Raw genomic sequence first — 19980 nt, 5'->3', positions numbered from 1 at the left:
GGCCCAGGGGCGACGCGCATTGGACTCTGGAGGCGAGGTACAAAAGGAGGAAGTCCCGAGGCAGTGCGAGCCTGAGTTGGACAGACTTATGACCATAACTACCGATTCCACGGGCCCGCGACCCCCCAACGGCCTTGAAAGGCAAGTAGCCCCATCGCCCTTAGCGCCATTTTAGAGATCTCCACCATCGCTTTATCTTGGCATGAGAAATGGCCTGGGGCTCTGTTCTCGAAGGCTGCAGTAGTAGAGGTCTGGCAGACCTACCCAAGCTCGAAGAACTTGAAGCGTGGGCCTACGGAGGGAAGGGCCATTCGGCGGCCAGAAGAAGGCCAATCAGCCCTCAGCACAAGGAGCCTCATCACCGAGCTGACCACAGGGGAATGCCTTTTGTGATCACAGCAATTCTTGAAGCCTGCTTATTAAGCCGTGTAAGGGGTGGGTCACCAGGGGCTGCCCCCGGCGGAGACCCCAAGCTCAGAAGTGAACAAGGAACAAGTCTAAGCTACGAATCCACTTTCCTTTCAAAGAGCCTCATGGATCAGTATCTGCATTCCTCCAGACAAGGAAACTCACCTACAAAGGGCCTAGGGATGAGCGGCTACCATTTGATGCTTGTCTTCTGACTCAAAGTCCCAATAAACGAATCCAACAAAAATCTCTGCTTCCTTCCCCATCGGGAAAAGAGTGGGAGGCAGAGCCTGAGAGGCACTGATTTGAGGTGATCCCGGATTTAAGAGCTCTAAATGGAAGTCTTTTCAATGGCACGAGAAGAAAACTAGGAGTCATATTCCAATGCCCTTATTTCACAGATTTACAAAAAGGATTTCTTGAAAAACAAACAAAATGGAGGCGGCTGCCAGTGTGTTCCAGGCCGCAAGCTAAGGCAGCTGCGGAATTAAGAACAGAACCAGCTCTCCTGGCTTCCAGGGCAAAACGTTCTCTCCAACAAGCCCGTTTCAGGGGGTCGCCTTCAGTCCAATGTCGAAGGGCCCTTACTTCTTCCTCACTTAACTCCTCGGCGGTAGACTACAAAGCCCTTTTGTGTGTCTGTGTACACACACACACACACACACACACACACACACACACACACACACGCACGTACCAAGATATCTATATTGAGAGAGAGATCGATACACGTCTCACTACGGACGACGGGGACCTTGGAGATCATGCATGGTCTACCGAGACCCAGACAGAAATAACTTGCCCAGGTTGGCGATAGCCTTGGGTGAGCTGAATTGAACGGGAGAAAGGGGCTTAGATCTCCATGCTGGCGGCCCACTTTCACATCCTCAGCCCTGGCCCCCATTAAGACCCAAACCGGCTCTCAGAGGAACAAGGAATCGCGCTGAATAGCCGGGTCCAGTCCCAGTTGCTTTTGTCTAGTGACATACCTGAGAAAGTAAGTCTGAAATCCGTGGGTGGTCAATGAACTGGGAGCTCCTGGTGGGTGTTCTTCTCCTGGGGCCCAGTGGATTAGGAATTAGGCCAGGCTGGGCTTTCTCTGACCTCCTGCTGGTAAAATCATTCCTGGGGCTTACATCTGTGCTCCTGAAGTTAACCTGGGATTGAGTGCCCTGAAGGCCAGAGGAACCCCCAGGAAGTGGAAATTCTATCCAAGGTCTTTTTAGCCTCTCCTTTCTTTTGTTTGGCCTTTGAAAGACACCAAATAGCCCAGCCGGGGACAAGAGGAGAAACAAGGAGCTTGGATGAATCAACAGACTGGGTAATTGGCATCTGAACAAGCAGCCTCTTGACTGTGTGGCCTTGTGAGAGTTAAAATCAAATTGGGCCAATTCCTTTTCCAATTTCCTCAGTCTAATATGGAGAGCTTAAACAGTAACCCAAGACTGCAGGTGTGGGCTCGCTTAAAAGAGAAAAGGGAACAATGGATGAGGCAAATCCCAACGTTCACAAATGAGGCGGGGGGCTGCCTGCTGACTGGGCAGAAAGATTCACCCCCAGTCTGTTTAACTAGCAAGCCCCAGCTTGGGGATCCAAAGAGGTCCCTTGACCTCACCCACTCGCCATCCACAGAGGAACACCTGTTCCTGGCTGCCTTTTACTCCAACACAGACACATGGCCCCGTTGGCATAGGAAGTGCCACCTCCCAATGCGGATGGGCATCTCTGCTACCATTTCTCGTGTCAAAGGACTTGATCTGGCCTTCCTTCCAAGATGCCGCCTCGGCCTAATATTTTGAAGTTCAGGTTAGGGAAAGAGAAGGGACCCGTGACCCCACTGGGAGCAGCTCAGCGACCTTCCCTTCACCGAGACTCCCCGCACGCCAGGGGCGGCTCCCTAGCCACTAAGACAAGCTGCCTCTTTTCTGTTACCAAGAGGAAAACTGGCAAGGATCGTGACCGAGAAACCAAAGCGCACCTTCTAAGCCATCTTTGGGCCATGAAGTGCCAATTGGTTCTCATTTTTTTTTAAATCCTCACCTTCCATCTTGGAGTCAACACTTTCTATTGGCTCCAAGGCAGAAGAGTGGTAAGGGTGGGCCATGGGGGTCAAGAGACTTGCCCAGGGTCACCCAGCCGGGAAGTGTCTGAGGCCAGATTTGAACCCAGGACCTCCCGTCTCTAGGCCTGACTCTCCATCCACTGAGCTACCCAGCTGCCCCCCTGGTTCTCATTTTTATGGGTCTGAGATTAGCCGAGAAAGGTATCTGCCTCGGCTGTGCCACGAAACAGGAGGAGGATCAGATAACGCTTTTGGGGGTGTCCCCTCCCCCTTTCTGGGTGTATCTGCTCTTCTCTAAATTGAGGGGGGTTGGGGAGCCCGTTCTGCTGACCATAATAAAGCCCCAGCTTGTGAGGAGGCTTTATTCCGAGCCCCGCCAGATGGCGGTATTCCCCAGGCCGGCCTCCTCCCACCAGGCTCTGGATTCTTTTCTACTTAACCTCCTGCTATAAATATCCAAATCTAATCACTGAGATATAGGAACTGCACAGAGAGAGTACATCACTTCAAGGAAAATGCGTTTGTTTTTCACCAGGCTGCAACTGGGCTCAAAGTCTCTCCCAGAGAAAACAATTTAGCAAAGGCTTCGCCATTGGCCAGGGCTCGCCCGTTCCCTCGCTCAGAGGAGAGGAGAAAAATAAGGGAAGCCATACAAGGCAGAATGACTCCCCAATTAATTAGAGCAGCTGAATGCCTCTTCCAGTTGGGCCTGAAGCCTCTGTTCCTGGAAGGCTTTGAACAGAAGCTAGACCCCCAGCTTCTGGAGGCTGCTTTGGTTGGGGGCTGTGATGCCCAGGGGCCCTGCCGGCTCTTGGGGGGGGGCTGTGATTCAGGAGGTGATTTCGTGTGGGGGCTTCTGTACTTGGGCAAAACAGACCATTTCCTTTCCAGTTTTACCCCCTGGATCAACTCCGAAGGAGAAGAAACAGATTGTAGGAAAAGGCGAGCATCCAACCCGAACAGAAATCCCCACATCCCAGGGCTGGAGGAGCTGCCGAACACGCAATGTGAGGGTGGAGGACAGAGGCCGGCACTGCTCCAAGGGCCCCCCAGGTTACTGAATCCTAGAGCAGCGAGGATGGAAAGAAAGGGCGAGCCCGGCCCCTCACTCGACAAACGAGCACAGGGGCACCCACAGGTGCCAAGCGGCTCGGCCAAGGCCTCGAAATGAGCTAATGAACAGAAAAGCAGGTTTCCCCACCCCCACAGTACAGGAGGCACCAAATCAGCGAATTTCGGGATTGGAAAGAACTCCACATCTAGTCCAATACACACAGGCTCAAGGAGAGCAAGTCACAAGCTCCCCGAGCCTTGGTTTCCTCATCTTTAAAATGAAGGCATGAGAGCAGGCAAGCTCTGGGGACCTTTCCAGGTCTAGGTCAGTGGTCTACCAAGCGGGGGACACTAGATGATCCACTGAGGTGCAGGAAACACCACCAGTCCAACACCAGCTGTTCAGCACTTGCTGTCCTTCCCCACCCCTACTCCCAGGCATTTGCCACCCGGCCCTCTGCCACAGCAGCCCACCCCTCACAGATCGTCTGGCCCTGGCTCCACGGCTGGAGACCACGGAGACCAGGAGAACGTGGGAGGCCCAGAGGAGCCAGCACAGCTGCCGCCACCACTGCCAGTGGGCTTGGGGATTAAATGGCCAAGAAGAGGATTCTTTCATATCTGTATCCCTGTTCCCAAGACTCCCATCCCACAGGACAAGCCAGAGGCAAATGAAGAAGGCCATCCCCCAGCAGGTAACCAGGGGCTACCCAGGCTCCCTTCCATCTACCCTGCTGCTGGTGCCTTCCTCCCGTTCTTCTGGAACAGCTACCCTATGGACCCAGGCCCTGGCCCCCAGCCCCAATTAGGGAAGACAGAAATTGGCAAGTTGATTTTTTCTAATATCATAAATTTAGAGCTGAAGAGAATTTTAGTGAGGGAGTAGAGTCCAACTCACTCATTTTACACACGAGGAGACCGACACATCGAGGCGAAGTCACTTGCCCGGAGTCGAGTCTCAAAGATAATAAGGGTTGGAGGCAGGATTTGAACTCAGGTCTTTTTAATTCCAAGTCCAACACTCTATCTATCCACTATGCCACACTGCCTCTCGCCAGAAATCTTTGCTGCATCGGTGGCTATCTTGATGTAGTAAACAGAGTCAATGATGTGCTCTTTCCACTTGGATCCACGTGACCTGTAGAGGGATCTTTTTTTAAAGCTATAATAACATTTAAGACCAATTCCCCAAAGAGCTCCACTTAAGACCAAACCTTCCGAGTGCTGTATCATCAGGTAAGTCTTAGACTAATTAAAAAGAATAATGAAGCCGATTCAGTGACGCTGCTTCCAGGCCAAAGTGATCATCTGAACGGAGGACAGGAAGGTTTTCCAGACCCTCGATAGAGAATGAAAATGTTTCTATTTTTACCCCGTTCTTAGAACTCGGATGATGCTGAGCTCTTAGTACAGTTCATTTGTGTCTTTACCTTATACATAAAAATACACATATTGGGGAATATCTGCTCGGCCATTTTTTACTAACAGGGGTGAAATTAGCACAGCAGTTTGGCTGCTCTGGGTCCCTCGAGGCCAGGTTAAAACCACGACGATTCCTACAGCTGGCACCCAAGGCGGGTTGGCTATCCTGGCTTCCCTCCTCAGAATGTTCTTCCTCAAACAAGCTGCCTAAAATCCAATGGAAAAAGCCCAAGACCTGGATTCGAATGCCACCTCAGGTGTTTCGTGTGTGTCTGTCACCTTGGACAAATCACTTAACTAACTTCCTTTGACTTCAGTTTCCTCAACCCCAAAATGATGAGATCAGAGCAGCCGACTCGAAGATCCTCGGCACCAGAAGCATCGAAATCTCCGGATTAAAACGCCATTGTGGGGCTGGGGGCAGCTGGGTAGCTCAGTGGATGGAGAGTCAGGCCTAGAGACGGGAGGTCCTGGGTTCAAATCCAGCCTCAGACACTTCCCAGCTGGGTGACCCTGGGCAAGTCACTTGACCCCCATGGCCCACCCTTACCACTCTTCCACCAAGGAGCCAATATCCAGAAGTTAAAGGTTTAAAAAAAACAAAACGCCACTGGGAAATGTTTCTCAGAATAAGATAGCCCAGATGATGCTAATTGGTGGTTTTCAAAGTCAATGGTTTTTAGTTGAGTTTGACACCACTGTTCTCCAAGGCTCGCCATTACTCAGAAATGAGCCCTCAACAGATCAGACAGAGCCCAGTAGGGCTAGCCAACACCCCACAGTCAGCTTCTCAGAATGCAGCCTGACGTGGCATCAATAGCTCTTTTGGCTGCCTCATCACCCCATCTACCATGACTGAATGTGCCCACCCCAAACCCTTGGGTATTTTTTCATACTAACAGCTGACTGGCTATGACTTCCCCATTTTGTATTCGTGAAGCTGATCTTTGGAACACTTCGCCTTTGCCCCCATCAAACTTCCTTTCTTCCATCCCTTCGTTTTAGATTCGGCCTAATGTTCTCGGTCGGGATCTGGCTTTCCCACTATTGTGTCATCTGCAAATGTGGCCGTCAGGACATAGGCGGCTTTATCCAAGTCACCGAAAAACCCCCGACACGACACAAGGCCACGCCAGCCCCCCCCCCCCCCCCCCCTTAAGAGGGGGTACTCCCCCCTTTTTTTTTTTTTGAAAAACCATTTTGTTTGTAGTTCTCAAAGAATTGGAGATGAGCAACAGAGATGGTCCAAAGGCAGAAAAAAAGCGGGTTGGGGCGCCACCGGGGAAATGTTCCTACAAAGTCAATCAAGGGAGGAAGGCTTTTGCTGAGCACCTGTTACATGGGTGGTCGGTCTCGAGCCCTCGATCTTCTCGAGGCATCCACTGTCTAGTTGGGGGCCTCTAGATTTATACACCCCAATCCGGGAAATAACAATAAAGTACTGAATCAATCCAGCGCCCCGAGTGACCTTATCTCCTTTCTACAGCACCTTGTGGCTTCCTTTCTTTTTTAAACTCAATTTTATTTTTGCCACCATCAAAATCTACCTTCTCTTCTTCCCATGGGCACCCCCCCAGCCCCAATCAAGCCAAGAAACCCAAACTCCTGTTACAAAACGTGCATAATAAAATAAGACTGACTTCCTCATCTGCCTCGCCCCCGCCCCAATCTCCCCCACTGTGCCCTGGGAGTCCTTCACCTCTGTCTCTATCAGGGCTGGCGAGGCCGTTTCATCATTATTCCTCCAGAATGGTAGTTCGTCATGACACTGATCGGGCCTAACTCTGGCCTTTCAAGTTGTTTGCCTTTACAAACCAGATCCTCCTCCTACCCCTTCCAGGGTCCAAAGACCTTGCTTGTCTCCAAATGCCAACCTTGGCCAGAAAAATGATTCACTGTGATTTTCTTGACCTTCCTGACCAGCATTCAGTCTGGTATGCTTTCTGCGTCTGGCTAGAGGAGGGCTTTTGTTTTGTTTGGGGGAGGCGGGGGGTTGGCTGTTGGCCGTGTGGCTTTCCTGCATCTCCGCTATCTTGGCTCTGTCTTGGGGCTTGCTTTTTTTTAAGCCCTTACCTTCTATCTTGGAAGCAATGCCAACTATTGCTTCCAAGGCAGAAGAGTGGAGAAGGCTGGGCAATGGGGGTCAAGTGACTTGCTCAGGGTCACCCAGCTGGGAGGCCAGATTTGAATCCAGAACGTCTGGTCCCCAGGCCTGACCCCATCCCCTGAGCTCCCTAGCTGCCCCTTTAGGTTTCACTCTAAAAGGGTTATCCACACGCTAACCCTAGGAGTCAGTACAAGTGAGATTATTCCATTTTACAGATGAAGCGACAAACTCAAGACAGTACAAGGGACTTGCCAGTGACCGATGGCAAATAAGAGACCGGACTGAGACTCAGACTCAAAATCTAACGGCACTTCTTTAGCCTAAAGGCCAATCTCACAAAATCGGAAAAACCAGCAGGTGATGATCCAGAGCCTTCTGAGAAGGGAAGCTGATTCAGGGAAACATTTGTCCAACTTTCCCAAATGTTGGCTGCTTTCTCCGGCTAGGAATATGGAAGGCGGGACCCTCTCCCAGACTCCACAGAAAGGCTGCCTAGTGGCCGGCAAAGAAGGCCAAATGAAGGACAGTGGGTTTTGTTCTCCCTCAGCAGGTACTGGATCAATCAACCAACCCATGGGACCTGGGGAGTACTGGCAATGAGATTAGGTAGGCAGACGAGGGAGCAGACATGGCTAATGGAGTAGGAGGATCTCATTCCATCTCAAACAAAACAAAACAAAAATAAAAATGTGTTTCCTTTAATGGCATCACACTAGAGGGTAGCTAGGTGGCTCAATGGTCAGAATACCAGGCCTATAGATGATTAGTCCTGACTTCAAATGTGGCCTCGGGTACTTCCTAGCTGTGTGACCCTGGGCAAGTCACTTAACCCCCATTGCCTAGCCCTCACTGCTTTTCTGCCTTGGAACCAATACACAGTACTGATTCTAAGACAGAAGGTGAGGGTTTAAAAAAAAAAGATCACATTAGATCCTGGATGTGGTACTGGCCATGTACACTCAGTGAGAAGCTAGGTAGGGAAGTGGTGAGACCACAGGCCTGGTGGCAGCACACATGGATTCAGGCTCCAGTCATTCCCTTTCTACATAAGTTCTAGGCTTCAGGTCTTTGCTCTAGAACAGGGGTCGGCGACCTTTTTGGCCATGAGAGCCATAAACGCCACATTTTTAAAATGTAATTTCGTGAGAGCCATACAGTGCTCACAGTGCTGCTCCTGTAACAGCGCCTGAAAAAAAAAATGGACTTTATGGCTCCTGCAGAAAGAGCCATATCCGGCCCTCGAAAGAGCCAGATATGGCTCGAGAGCCATACATTGCCGACCCCTGCTCTAGAAAAATCCCATTAGCTCTATCTGGCCAGCTTAAAAGAGAGAACTGTTAGAAGAGAATGAATAGAGACACTTCCTAGCTGGGTGACCCTGGGCAAGTCACTTAACCCCCATTGCCCAGCCCTTACCGCTCTTCTGTCTTGGAACCCAGACTCAGGATGGATTCTAAGACAGAAGGTGAGAAAGAAGAAGCAGAGGAGAAGGAAGATGATGATAACGATGAATATTACCTCAAAACCCAGCCGGACAAACTAGAAAAAGAAATTCTACTCAAACGTATTTGCGTGTGTCTGACAGACGTATATGTCTCTCCATGGCTAGGAGGTCACCTACCGAGTCCCATCCAGGCCCATTTGAATGAGAAACACTCTTTCCAAAAACAAGGGAAGAAATGGAAGTGAGATACTGAATGCTGTGAAATTATGAGCAAGCCTGGCCCCAAAGGGGAGGTGAGAAGGCATTGCCTCACCTTTCTGCACAAGTCAGGGACTCAGCGTGGATACTGCACAGGATACCGTCTTTTGCAAAGAGTCGATTGGTTCTGTCGAACCAGTCTCCCCAAAAGATGGCTGTCCAAACAGATGCAGACCACCCTTCCTCTCCCCTAGCTCCCACACGTCTACTCTAGTCACCACCTGAAGTTGGCACTAGACCAAAAAACCATGGAGAAATCCAATGAGAAACTCCAAGTGATTTAAAAAACAAGCCTTACCTTCTTTCTTAGAACCACTGGTTCTAAAGCAGAAGAACAGTAAGGGCTAGGCTACTGGGATTAAGTGACCCGACTAGGGTCACACAGCTAGGAAGTATCTGAGGCTAAATTTGAAACCAGGACCTCCTGCCCCCAGGTCTCACTCTCTAACCATTGAGCAACCCAGCTGTCACCTCCAAGGGATTTCTATTGCAGAATTGCACAAAAAGGTGGCTATTAGCTCAAGGGCAATAGGGAGGAGGGCCACTACTGGCAAACCTGGCACCAGCACAGGATGGACAACTGAGAAGCCTGCCTAGCAGTGTGGACCCAAACTGTCCAGAGCTATTAGCAATGGGAGCAAAGGTAGGCCGGAGATACTAGGAGCTTATAAAGCACTGTAAAAGCCTAATTCCTGGAGGTAAAGGTCAGCACAGGAACCCAGGGGATGAAGGGTTAAGACCACACAAATTTAACACCATATCTAAAAACTAAACAGATGAGGGAGCCTAAATCTGGCACAATGCCTTGAAAGGACCTTCGTTAGAGAGATGAGTAAAGAAAGCATGAGAGAGTTATTGCAAATCTGGAGATGCTCCCAAATCCATCCTAGATGGAGACAAAGTTTCTGACAACTCTAAGCAGAGACTCAAAGGAAATAAATGGATTTTCCTTTTTTATTCTTTGAAAAAAAATCAAAATTTTGTTTATAATTTATTTTAAGTATTTTATTTTGCCAATTAGATGCAATAACTTTCAACCTACATTTTCCAAAAGTATAAGATCCAAACTCTCTCTCTCTCTCTCTCTCTTTCTCTCTCTCTCTCTCTCTCTCTCTCTCTCTCCCTCTCTGTCTCTGTCTCTCTCTGTCTCTCTCTCTCTGTCTCTCTGTCTCTCTGTCTCTCTGTCTCTCTGTCTCTCTGTCTCTCTCTCTCTGTCTCTCTCTCTCTCTCTCTGTCTCTCTCTCTCTGTCTCTCTCTCTCTCTCTGTCTCTCTCTCCCCAGAGCTGGCGAGCGATTCGATCTGGGTTACACGTGCATTGCCATGCCGGACCTATTTCCATATTGGTCATTGTTGTGAGAGAACACTGGTCAAACCCAACCCCCTAAATAAAAAAAAAAACACCATTAAAGCAAAGGGGGAAATGGTCGGCTTCCATCGGCACTCCGTCTCCAGATCTATCAGAGAATAGAGGGCCCGGCGAGGCTGGAAAGAGCCCACTGCTCACCTCCTGAAATAAAACCCGGGAGGAAAAATCCCAGGAATATCACAGCCCAAATCCCGAGCTCCCACCTCAAGGCAAAAACAGCGCAAGTAGCCCAAAAGGTAAATAGGAAAGGAGGCACAGGCAGGATCACTTCGGTCCTGGAAAGTCCTATCATCAACAAGAGATCTAAAGAGCAAAAACAGAGGTGTACCCTCTCCCTCGGAAGGAAAAACAAAAAAGCAAAGCACTCTCGCAAGGCTGAGTGGAATCCTATGGGTGAAGAAATGGGAAGTTTAATGTAAATAGAAGACTTTAGACCAGAGGCGAGGAGGAACTCTGAAATACAAATATTGTACGAGTCCAGAGAAATCTGGGAAGGGAAATGTACTTAATCAACTGGAAGGAGATGAATAATGATACAGTGTCAACAGTGAACCGAGGAAGAAGAAACAAGGGTCTCTTTAGAAACTCGATGCCTTCAAAGGGTACCGAGGGGAGCCGCGAGGCGACTCAATGGATGGAGAGCCGGGAGAATCGAGGTTCAAATCTGGCTGTAGACACTTCTGAGCCGTGCGACCCCAGCTAGGCAAGCCACTTGACCCCAAGTGCCTGGCCCTCGCCGCATGGAAGCAGTACTTGAAGTGATTCGAAGAAAGAAGGGTTTCAAACAAAAAACCCGAAGGGTATTATTGAAGGAGGTCAATAGGAAAGCCCGAAGTCCTCCAGGTGGATCGGTTCTATTCTGGCGGAGGGTTAAAAGGAGGAATCCCCGAAGGTAGGACTGAGGAGGAAGAAGGGGAGAGAATTCTTTTTCAGCATGGGAGTCCACAGGAAGAGTATGCAGACACGGACGGACCTCCTTCTTATCTCAAATGGACAAAGAAGGGCCGAACACACACGTTGGCGGAGAAATACATCAAACTCAACAGTCAGACAAAGGAGGATGGGAGAGGCGAGGGGGAGGGCTTATTGTGGGGGCTGCCAAAACAAACTCCCTGAGCTGAGCCTTCTTAAAGGAGGATTAAGAGGAAAGGCCAGAGCTAGACTCCGAGGGGGTAACCATCAATTGGCAAATGGCTGAACCAATGGCGGTAGATGAGTGTAACTGGATGTCGCTGTGCCCGAGGTGGGGAGGACAGAACTGGTTCTTTCTTGAAATCAGAGCACTTGAGAAGACTAGCAAACAGATTAGGCACCAGATGAACGCCTCTCTCTTATCCAAGATGGCCAAAGGGAAGCGGAATACAGTTTGGCATGGAAATATATCCAAGCGAAGGGGCAAATAACTAGGACTAGGCAGATGGGGGGGCAGTTAAGAGGGAAAGGAAGGGGAGGGAGAGGGAGAGGGCCTCACTCTGAATGAGGCGATGGCTAAGCAAACTGGGTCCTGTGAATATAAGGGTCCAGTGATCTCAAAGGATTCTGGGGAGTCGGAGCTGATGTTCAAGCGAATGGAAGCTTGGGAACAATTTCTACAAGGACAACCCCATAAAGAAAACCAGCTTTGCAAGCTGATGAATGCCGTGAAGCGTTTCTCCATCTCACGAGGAGCACGGCAATGGCCTCCAAGCACAGGGTGTGACAAGGGGCACGCCTTTTTGGACATGGCCTCTAATGCATTTGGGTCGCTTAACCACGCTTCTCTGTTACAAGGGGCTGCTTGTTTTATGATCTAAGTTCTTATGGGGGGGGGGAGGAGGTAATAGCGATGCCAAAAAAAGGCACTGAAACATTTTTTAAAATATATACAGAAAAAAGAAGTTCAGATGGAAACACAAACAGCAGAGTTTGGAGAGGCGTGTGTGGAATTCGTCAGAAATATAGTTTTAAAGTAGATATATTTGAAGTCGGGGGTAAAATCGTTTGACTGTTTCCTATACAATACTCCTTTTAGGCTTTTCTAGGTATGTGGAAATCCTTGGGGGGTTTTATTTGGTGTTTGAGTCCAGGATAGGAAAAAAACCGAATCTAATTTGAATCTGGGGGGGGCAGAAAAGATCTGGGTACAAATTATTTTTGAGAAATCAAGACGAAGGTTGGAGGGATTGAATTGTTCGCGATCGGGCCGACGTGATAAAAATGACCCCACCAGCCAAATTCATTCACAGAATCAGTCAATGGTGTCAAACTCAAGTAGAAACAGGATCACGAAACCGTCCGGGAGGATCCCTGCGGCTAGCATGAGGGCTTCGTTTCAAAATGTAATGATGTTTTATTGTATTTGTATTTGTATTGGGGGAACCAGTTCCCAAATCCATCTTAATCTGCCTCTACGCTCAGGAAAGCCAGTCTCGGACTCCTCGGAGAACTCAATAAAATAACCAAATGCATCTGCAGGAAAAGGTCAATAATGTCAGTGGAAAGAAGGACAAAAGGGGATGATGGAGTTAGAGCAGGACCAGATCTCAGATTGTACCGTGAAGCAGTAATTGTGGAAATAATTTTATCGTCAGCCAAAGGATAGAAAAAAATATCCCTTCGGGAGTTTTCCATGTGTCTCCTGTGACAGCACGAGGAATACGGAAACATGGAGTGCAGGAAAGCATGGGCACGACCCGCGCCAGATGCTTTACCATCTCAGGGAGGGAGGAGGGAGAAAACCGGAATCCCAAAATGCCAAAGAGTGAGCGTTCAAAGGGGTTTCTAGGAGGAACTGGAAAGACAAGGGCGCCCACTCCACTTCAGTGAGCCACTGAGGCAGGAGGGAGGACAATGACTTTCAGAGCCACACGGAAGAGGCCTTACACTGATTCTGCATCGCGCTGGGAAGCAGAGCTGCAACGAATATGTGCGAACACTAGGGAAGTCCTTCAGTTTTATTAAAATATACTTAATAGATGGTTATTGAATGGCAAAAAGAGAAAACTGCATCAGTGAATAGAACGGATTAGGCCCACAAACGCCAGCCTGTACCTAGGGCCCCTTCGAACACAGTAGCTCAGTGTTCAGGAAACCCAAATACACCAGCCACAGTGGCCGGGGCCCCTTCCTCATCCCCAGAGACTACTGGCCCAACCTGAGAGCAGTCGCAAAGAAAGGGGGGATACACGATTTAGACCCAAGTGCTCCCAGAGATAAGAACCGAACCCGGGGGGCTCCCCGGTGTGGCAAACTTTGAAGCCTTAGAAGAGCTGCCGAGAGCGCCAAGAAGCTAATTGGCTTGCCCCAGAGTCGCACCGCCAGGATGGGGTGGTTAGAGGAAGGATGTGGACCCAGAGCCTCTTCACTTACTTAGAAGGATGCCTCTCCTATCATAAACAAATCGGAGGGCGAGGGAAGGAGCTATTTGTCACGATTAGGGATATGAGGGGGAGAAGATGTGACTAAACAAGGGAATGAGATGAACATAAAAGAGCAAATGGATAATTTTCGTTACACACACACACACACACACACACACACACACACACACACCATGAAAAGCTTTTGTGCCAGCAAAAATGAATGTAGCTGTAATTAGAAGGGAGACGGCTAATTGGTTTAAAATGTTTTTGCAGTCAATTTCCCTAATAAAGGTTTCCTATCCAAGACGCAAAGAATGGATATAAACATGTAAGAGCCATTCCCCAATAGATAAATAGTCAAAGGATCCCCATTTAAAAACAAAACAAAACTCGTACCTTCTGGCTTAGAATGAATACTGCGAACAGATTCCAAGACAGAAGAGTGCTAAGGGCTAGACAATTGGGGTCAAGTGACTTGCTCAAGGCAGGAAGCGTCTAAGGTCAGATTTGAACTCAAGACCTCTGGTCTCTAGACCTGGCTCTCCATCCACTGACTAGCTGCCCCCGGAACAGGCTATCTTTTAAAAGAGCTGCAACCAATACAACATACAAAATGCTCCAAATGACTAATAGTAAGAAAAATGCAAATTAAAACACCTCTGAGGTTCCATCTCACACCCATGGGATTGGGAAAGACGCTGAGTGAGAACAGGCATGCACATGCCCTGTTGATAACCCCAGGAATTGGTCTGACCATTCTGGAAAGCAATTAGATTCTATATGCGAAAAATCACTCAACCGTGCATCCCCTTTGACCCAGCAACACCACTAATAAGCAGAAACCCCAAAGAGGTTCAAGATAGAAAGACGAGGCTCCACGTGCATACAAGAACAAGGAGCGCAGCGCCTTTATGTTGTACAGAGTGGCTACACACACTGTGTGTTCTCTGAATAGAGTAGACTATTGGGTTGTGGGAAATGCTAAAAGGTCAAATTCAGAGAACCGTGGCCAGACTTAGATGAATGGATAGGCGGTGAGGTGAGCAGGACCAGAAGCACCATTTAAAGGAAGGCATTTATTAAGTGCTTACTGTATACAAAGCCCTGTGCTAAGGGCTAGGGATGCAAAGAGGAAAGATGAGCTGGTCCCTGCTCTCAAGGAGCTACACGTCCTAACAGGGGGAGGCAACGCCTAGGGAAACATTCGACTAGAAATGAGACCAAAAGATCCCATGGTCCATAGGGGGCCGTGACAAAGTAGATGCTAATGCCTCTTCTTGAAATGGCTTTCCACTGATCCGATCAGTTGTGTTTCTGATGCCGAACCATTTGGCAAGGCCGGGGACTCTGGTGGTAAACATGAGCACACACACACACATAAAAGCACACCCTGGTTGAACGCTCGCTATAAATATTCCATAGTCCCTCTTCACTGAGCAGCCAAGAAATGGAGAAAACTCTTTCTCCTTCTGGGACCACCGAACATCTTGGCAGGTAATGCTTTCATCTCAAAACAAACAGAACTCGGGGCATCTAGGTAGGTGCCTTAGTGGATTGAGCCAGACCTGGAGATGGGAGATCCTCGGTTCAAATCTGAGCTTGGACATGTCCGAGCTGTGTGACCCTGGGCAAGTCACTTAACCCCAATTACCTACCCCTTGCCCTTCTTCTGCTTTGGAACCGATATCTAATATTGATCCTAAGACAGAAAGTAAGGGTTAAAGAACCAAACAGAAATGTCTATTAGGTTAGAAAGAAATTCTGGTGTTTAAGCTTTGTTAGTCGATTATTTGCAGACGACGAGCTTAACACCTATGGGTGAGACTTTCCTGGGCCTTTCCATTTTGGCCTCTGGCTGGAAGGGCCCACTGATGACCTCTGAGGCAAGTCAAGGAGGAGACACGTCAGCTGGGCACATCCTTCTCCCAGGCTACTGACACTTCCCCAGCTTCTGCAAGCTCACTCGGTGCTGTTTATGGACAGCAACTTGGACAGAATCGTGAAGGCTGATGAAGGTGATGGGCCCAGCCCAATTTCAGGAATCCCAAGAAGAAAGCTGCTCCCCATCCCTCAGCAGAAAGGGAATGACTAGAGGCCCCAAATAAGATGCGCTTTCCTACAAGGCCCATTCACTCTGCTTCCTCATTACAAGAGAGCTTCCATTTTGTCGTGAGGACTAAAAGTGATGAGGCCGTATGGAAAATGTTCGGCAAACCTTAAAAGGAGTATAGACGTGTGAGCTCTGGCGACTGGAGGGAGTCGATGGGTGTCGGTAAGTATGCAAAAAAAAAAGGATCAAGAAATATTTTACCGAACATACAGAAGAGAGCAAGAAACCATTCAGGGGAGTCACATTTAATATACGTTAAAAAAAATACCAACCTGGACAGAAAGGAAGTTCTGCTTCAGAGTCAACACTGGTTTTTGTTCTTTGTAGGCCGCAGTGTTGCTGTTTATTAAGTTCATCATGAAAAAAGACATTTGGAAAAAAGAGAAGGAGACAACGGTTGTTGAAGAGTTTTATGGCCTCCCCCCAACACGCGGATCTGTGATTTCGTACTTCTCAAGTGGCCGAGGCTGAAAACGACACTCCCCACCTGATGGCCGCCCTCTCTGCAGACTAGACCCCAAGCTCCCAGCCCTTCTGGCACCAAGAGGCCCCGGCTCCGGAGGAGGGCTTTAGCGAAAGACAGAAATGTAATTTGTTGGAACGGATTGAGTGACAACATGTGACCGATATGAATGGGCCAGGTTGGATTTGCTATTCATGGGACCCTTAATGTTCAATACTTGGATTCATTCTAGAGTGAATTTCATTAACTGACAAGTCAGAAAGAACCTAGTTTTTCCTCGTACAAATAAATACTTTATTTTACCCGAGGACTTCCCCTCCCCTCCCCAAGAACAAGGAGCAATTCTAACCTATGGAATGTCAGACATTTTTCGATGGCGTTCTACAGTGGCCTAGCATGTATGTGCCCTAATGGTAACGAGGAAAACACCAGCAGGGTTATAACACGGTGTTTGTGGACAGGGGAGCCATTCTGGCATAAATCCCAAAAGGAAATGGTTTGCGTGTAGTATGGTAATAGGTGTGGGTCTCAGTCTGTGTGCCTCCCGGGGCGAGGAGGCAGACCACGAAGTGCAGCACATACAACACCCACACCCATGGAAGAGTTTCCACTGGGGCCCAAGGGGGTGGCGGTAGAGGCTGGGTTCAAATCTCAACCCCCCCCTCCCCCCCACTGCTGCTGACCTTGGTACACTGCTGTACTCTCTGAGCCTGCTTGCAAATCTGACAAATAAGGAATGATTCCCAAGGTCCTTTCTAACTGGGCGGGGGAGCTGGGGGATGGGGGGGGGGCTGTGATCCTCCTGGGCAAGTCACTAATAAAAGGGCCCAGCACAAGACCAGAGAGCAGCTCTACCAAGCTGCTTTACAATCAAAGAGGGGAGCCTACCAGTTGTGATTCTGAAATACCAACCAAACAAACCAGCATTCATGAAGTGCCTTCTCTGTGCCCGGTACCCTGTTGGGTATGATCGAACTAGTCCCTGCTCTCATGGAGCTTACGGTCTCTTTAGGAAGACTTATACATCAACAATTCCCTATGTACAAAATGTGTACTAATCCAAGGGATGATGAGGGGGCGGGGGAAGGGGGGCAGTTGATTTTTTGAACTCCAAGTGGAAGACTTGACATTGATCCCTATTAAATTCTATCTCGGGAGGCCCCAACAGCTGGGAGAGATCACAAAATGGCTTCATGAAGAAGGTGGCTCTTGGGCTGGGCTTTCAAGTCCACTAGAAGATTCGGAGAGGAATTCCAGCTGGCATGGTGAGCCATCTGGTGGTACCCAGGCAGCTGGACTTAGGATCCTCTTGCTTTGAGGCCCAGCTCTCACATTACAATGCTCCCTGCCCTGCCTCTGTCTTGGTTCTCAATAACTATGCAGGGGGAGATTCTTGCTCATTTCTTGGGCAAAGGGTTTCCCAAGGCAAGAATCTGTGTGTTAACCCATGCAAATTTCACTGGCAGGCCCCTTGGGCCTCGGAGAAGACTGAACCCTGGAGTTTCTGAAGCACCAGCACCAACGAAATTCTGATATATTGTCCCCAAACAAGACATCTTTTGGTAGCCTTTCTGGAGAGAGTGGTTAGGTGGGCACATGGGGAAATGGCGTCCAGTTCCGCTTTTGCCATCTTAAACAAATCACTCTGAGACTGAACTTCCTCACCTATAAAACGAAGGGGTTAGGTTAGCCCTAATGTTCCAGTCTACGGTAAAAGGTCCCTTGCAATTCTACGACAATCCCAGACTTTCAAAAATGATGCTGGAGAAAAATTCAGCCAACTGCTAACCAGCAATTCAGCAAGATACGTGAGCTCATTCTCCTAAGTTCTAAAAATCGGGCCCATCAACTAGTACGAAAGTCTGAGTATTAAAGTCAGGAAATGGTTAAATGGCGAGGTTTCATGTAGGGGGAGGAAACTGGATGTGGTGCCAGCCCGGGCTGGAATTCCAGCTTTGCTGCTTACGAGGTGTGTGACCTTGGGCAAGTCCCTGCCCCTCTCAAAGGCCTCGGGATCTTCCTATGGAGAGAATGTGGGGGAGGGGGAGGTAGCTGTAGTCCTGAAGGACCTGGCAGGAAGGTGGTGCAAAACGGGGCTGGAAAACCTTCAAGGATTACAGAAATAGCAGCTCTTATTATTGCTTTGACTAACAATCGAGGCAACCTAAACCATTTCTGGAAAAAGGGTTCGCGCCAAGTCGGCAGCCTTTTGTGCTCCTACCTTGCCAGCTCAATCAAAGGGTCTGAGCTCTAGAGCTGGAAAGGACCTTGCTCTCCAGGGAGATGGAGGGAAGGGCCCATTGGCACACACGGGGTCTGTATCAGAGGAAGGATGGGGTCCCAGGTCCTCTCACTCCAGAGTCTCTGCCCTTGCTAGACAGAGCCCCCAACTTGGATTTTCCTCCTCAATAGGGGCTAGGGAAACGTTAAAAATTCATGCTCATGTCAGCCGACATTCAGATGGGCAGCCAAACCCAGAAAGAGTCTGAACCAGGGTTTGGCACCAAATAAACAGGCTGTTCAGAAGGGCCGATAATATTGATCGCGAACCCTCGGAGGATCGAGCCAGCCCGCTGGCCTTCCTCTTCATTTCTGTGTGTGCCCACACTGTCAGCCTGGCACCTGACTGTGGTTAACCTCGAAGGAGGGGCCCGATTCGTGCTTGTAGTCTCTGGGCAGTCTCTGAGGCCCAAGGCCAACCTGGAGGTTTGGCAATCAGAAGCTGCTCAGAGAAAGCGGAGGGAAGAGATGGGAATGAGAAAGGAGCCTTCCCAGTTCTGCAGTTCTCCAGTTTGGCAATAAGAGGGGGTTCGAAGGAGCCCCTCTGGGGTGCGGCAGGGGCAGCAGTCAGGGGTTCCTGCAGAACGAGCCCAAGTCCGGCTGTGGTGTAGAAGAAGGGAGGGGGGAGAAGGGCAGGGGAATAACTGTCTCCAAATATTTGAAAGGCTTCAGAAGAAGGAGCAGACTTGTTGTGCTTGGCCCCAGAGGGCAGAACCAGGAGGAAGGGAGGGGGCAAACTCAGAGGTAGAAGACTTAGCTTGGACAGAAGACTTGGGAGAGATTAGCACCATCCCTGAGGAGAAGGGGCTGCCCGCTTCAGGGCGGTACAGGGTTCCAAGGCAGCCACTGTATGCCAGGCTTTGTTTGGGGAGACAAGGATGGTCGGGGGAGAATGGAACCAAATCCAACAAGCGTTTCTTTAAGTTTCCTAAGCTCAAAGTGTGGGGAGACGGAAAGCAAAGAGCAGCCACGAGACCAGCCTGCAAGGAAAGAAGAGCTTTCCCCTGGGCGGGTGGGGGGAATTGGGCTGGCCAGGGTGGCATCGCAAATCCTTCCCATGGACAGGAGGTGGTCAGTGCCCAGCCAGGGATCCGAGCTATATGCAAATAGGCAAATACAGGCACACAAAGCAATCTGTAGAGAGAAATAGGGCTGGGACTTGCCATAGCATCCTAGGGCTAGAGCTGGAAAGGACCTAAGACATCTAGTAAAATCCCACTGGTTTACAGATGGGAAAACTGAGGCCCACGGAAGTGAGGGGACGTGCCTCCAGTTACACACAGGATTCTAGTCAACTAAATGAAATTCAACTTCCTCATTTTACAGAGGAGGAAACTGAGGCACAGGGATGTAAACGTGCCTGGGCAAGATCACCCATGGTAGTTAAGGAAGGGGGCCCTGAGCTGAGCTGAGCTTTGCCTGCAAGGAAGCTAGGGGCATTCATTCGAAGGCACCAGGGGCTGGGAGGGCGGGGGAGCCGCCAAGGCAGCATTCCCACTTCCAGTTCTGGAATTCTATAATTGTAAGCCCGCTGGGATGACAGGGAACAAACAGGCATTTGCAGGAGGAGAAAAGCAAACTCTTGTGGGCCATAAACTGGGAGGGGGAGGGGAGGGGAAGGGAGGGGAGGGGAGAAGGGAGGGGAGGGGAGGGGAGGAGAGGGGA

At 49.5% G+C, this 19980-nt stretch overlaps 1 protein-coding gene across 1 annotated transcript in view; it reads left to right on the top strand.

The window, feature by feature from the left end:
* The first annotated feature begins 1176 nt into the window (after positions 1 to 1176).
* The window catches only part of HEPH (hephaestin), a 169441-nt gene continuing 150637 nt past the window's right edge, over positions 1177 to 19980 (top strand). Inside the window, 2 exon segments of the mRNA XM_044682890.1 lie at positions 1177 to 1231; positions 1317 to 1405. Of these exon segments, the coding sequence (XP_044538825.1) occupies positions 1177 to 1231; positions 1317 to 1405 (144 nt within the window).

Source organism: Gracilinanus agilis, chromosome X, assembly GCF_016433145.1.
Source record: "Gracilinanus agilis isolate LMUSP501 chromosome X, AgileGrace, whole genome shotgun sequence".
Lineage (NCBI taxonomy): Eukaryota > Metazoa > Chordata > Mammalia > Didelphimorphia > Didelphidae > Gracilinanus > Gracilinanus agilis.
Note: the sequence above shows the minus strand (reverse complement) of the source record. Positions and strands in the feature narration are given on the sequence as shown.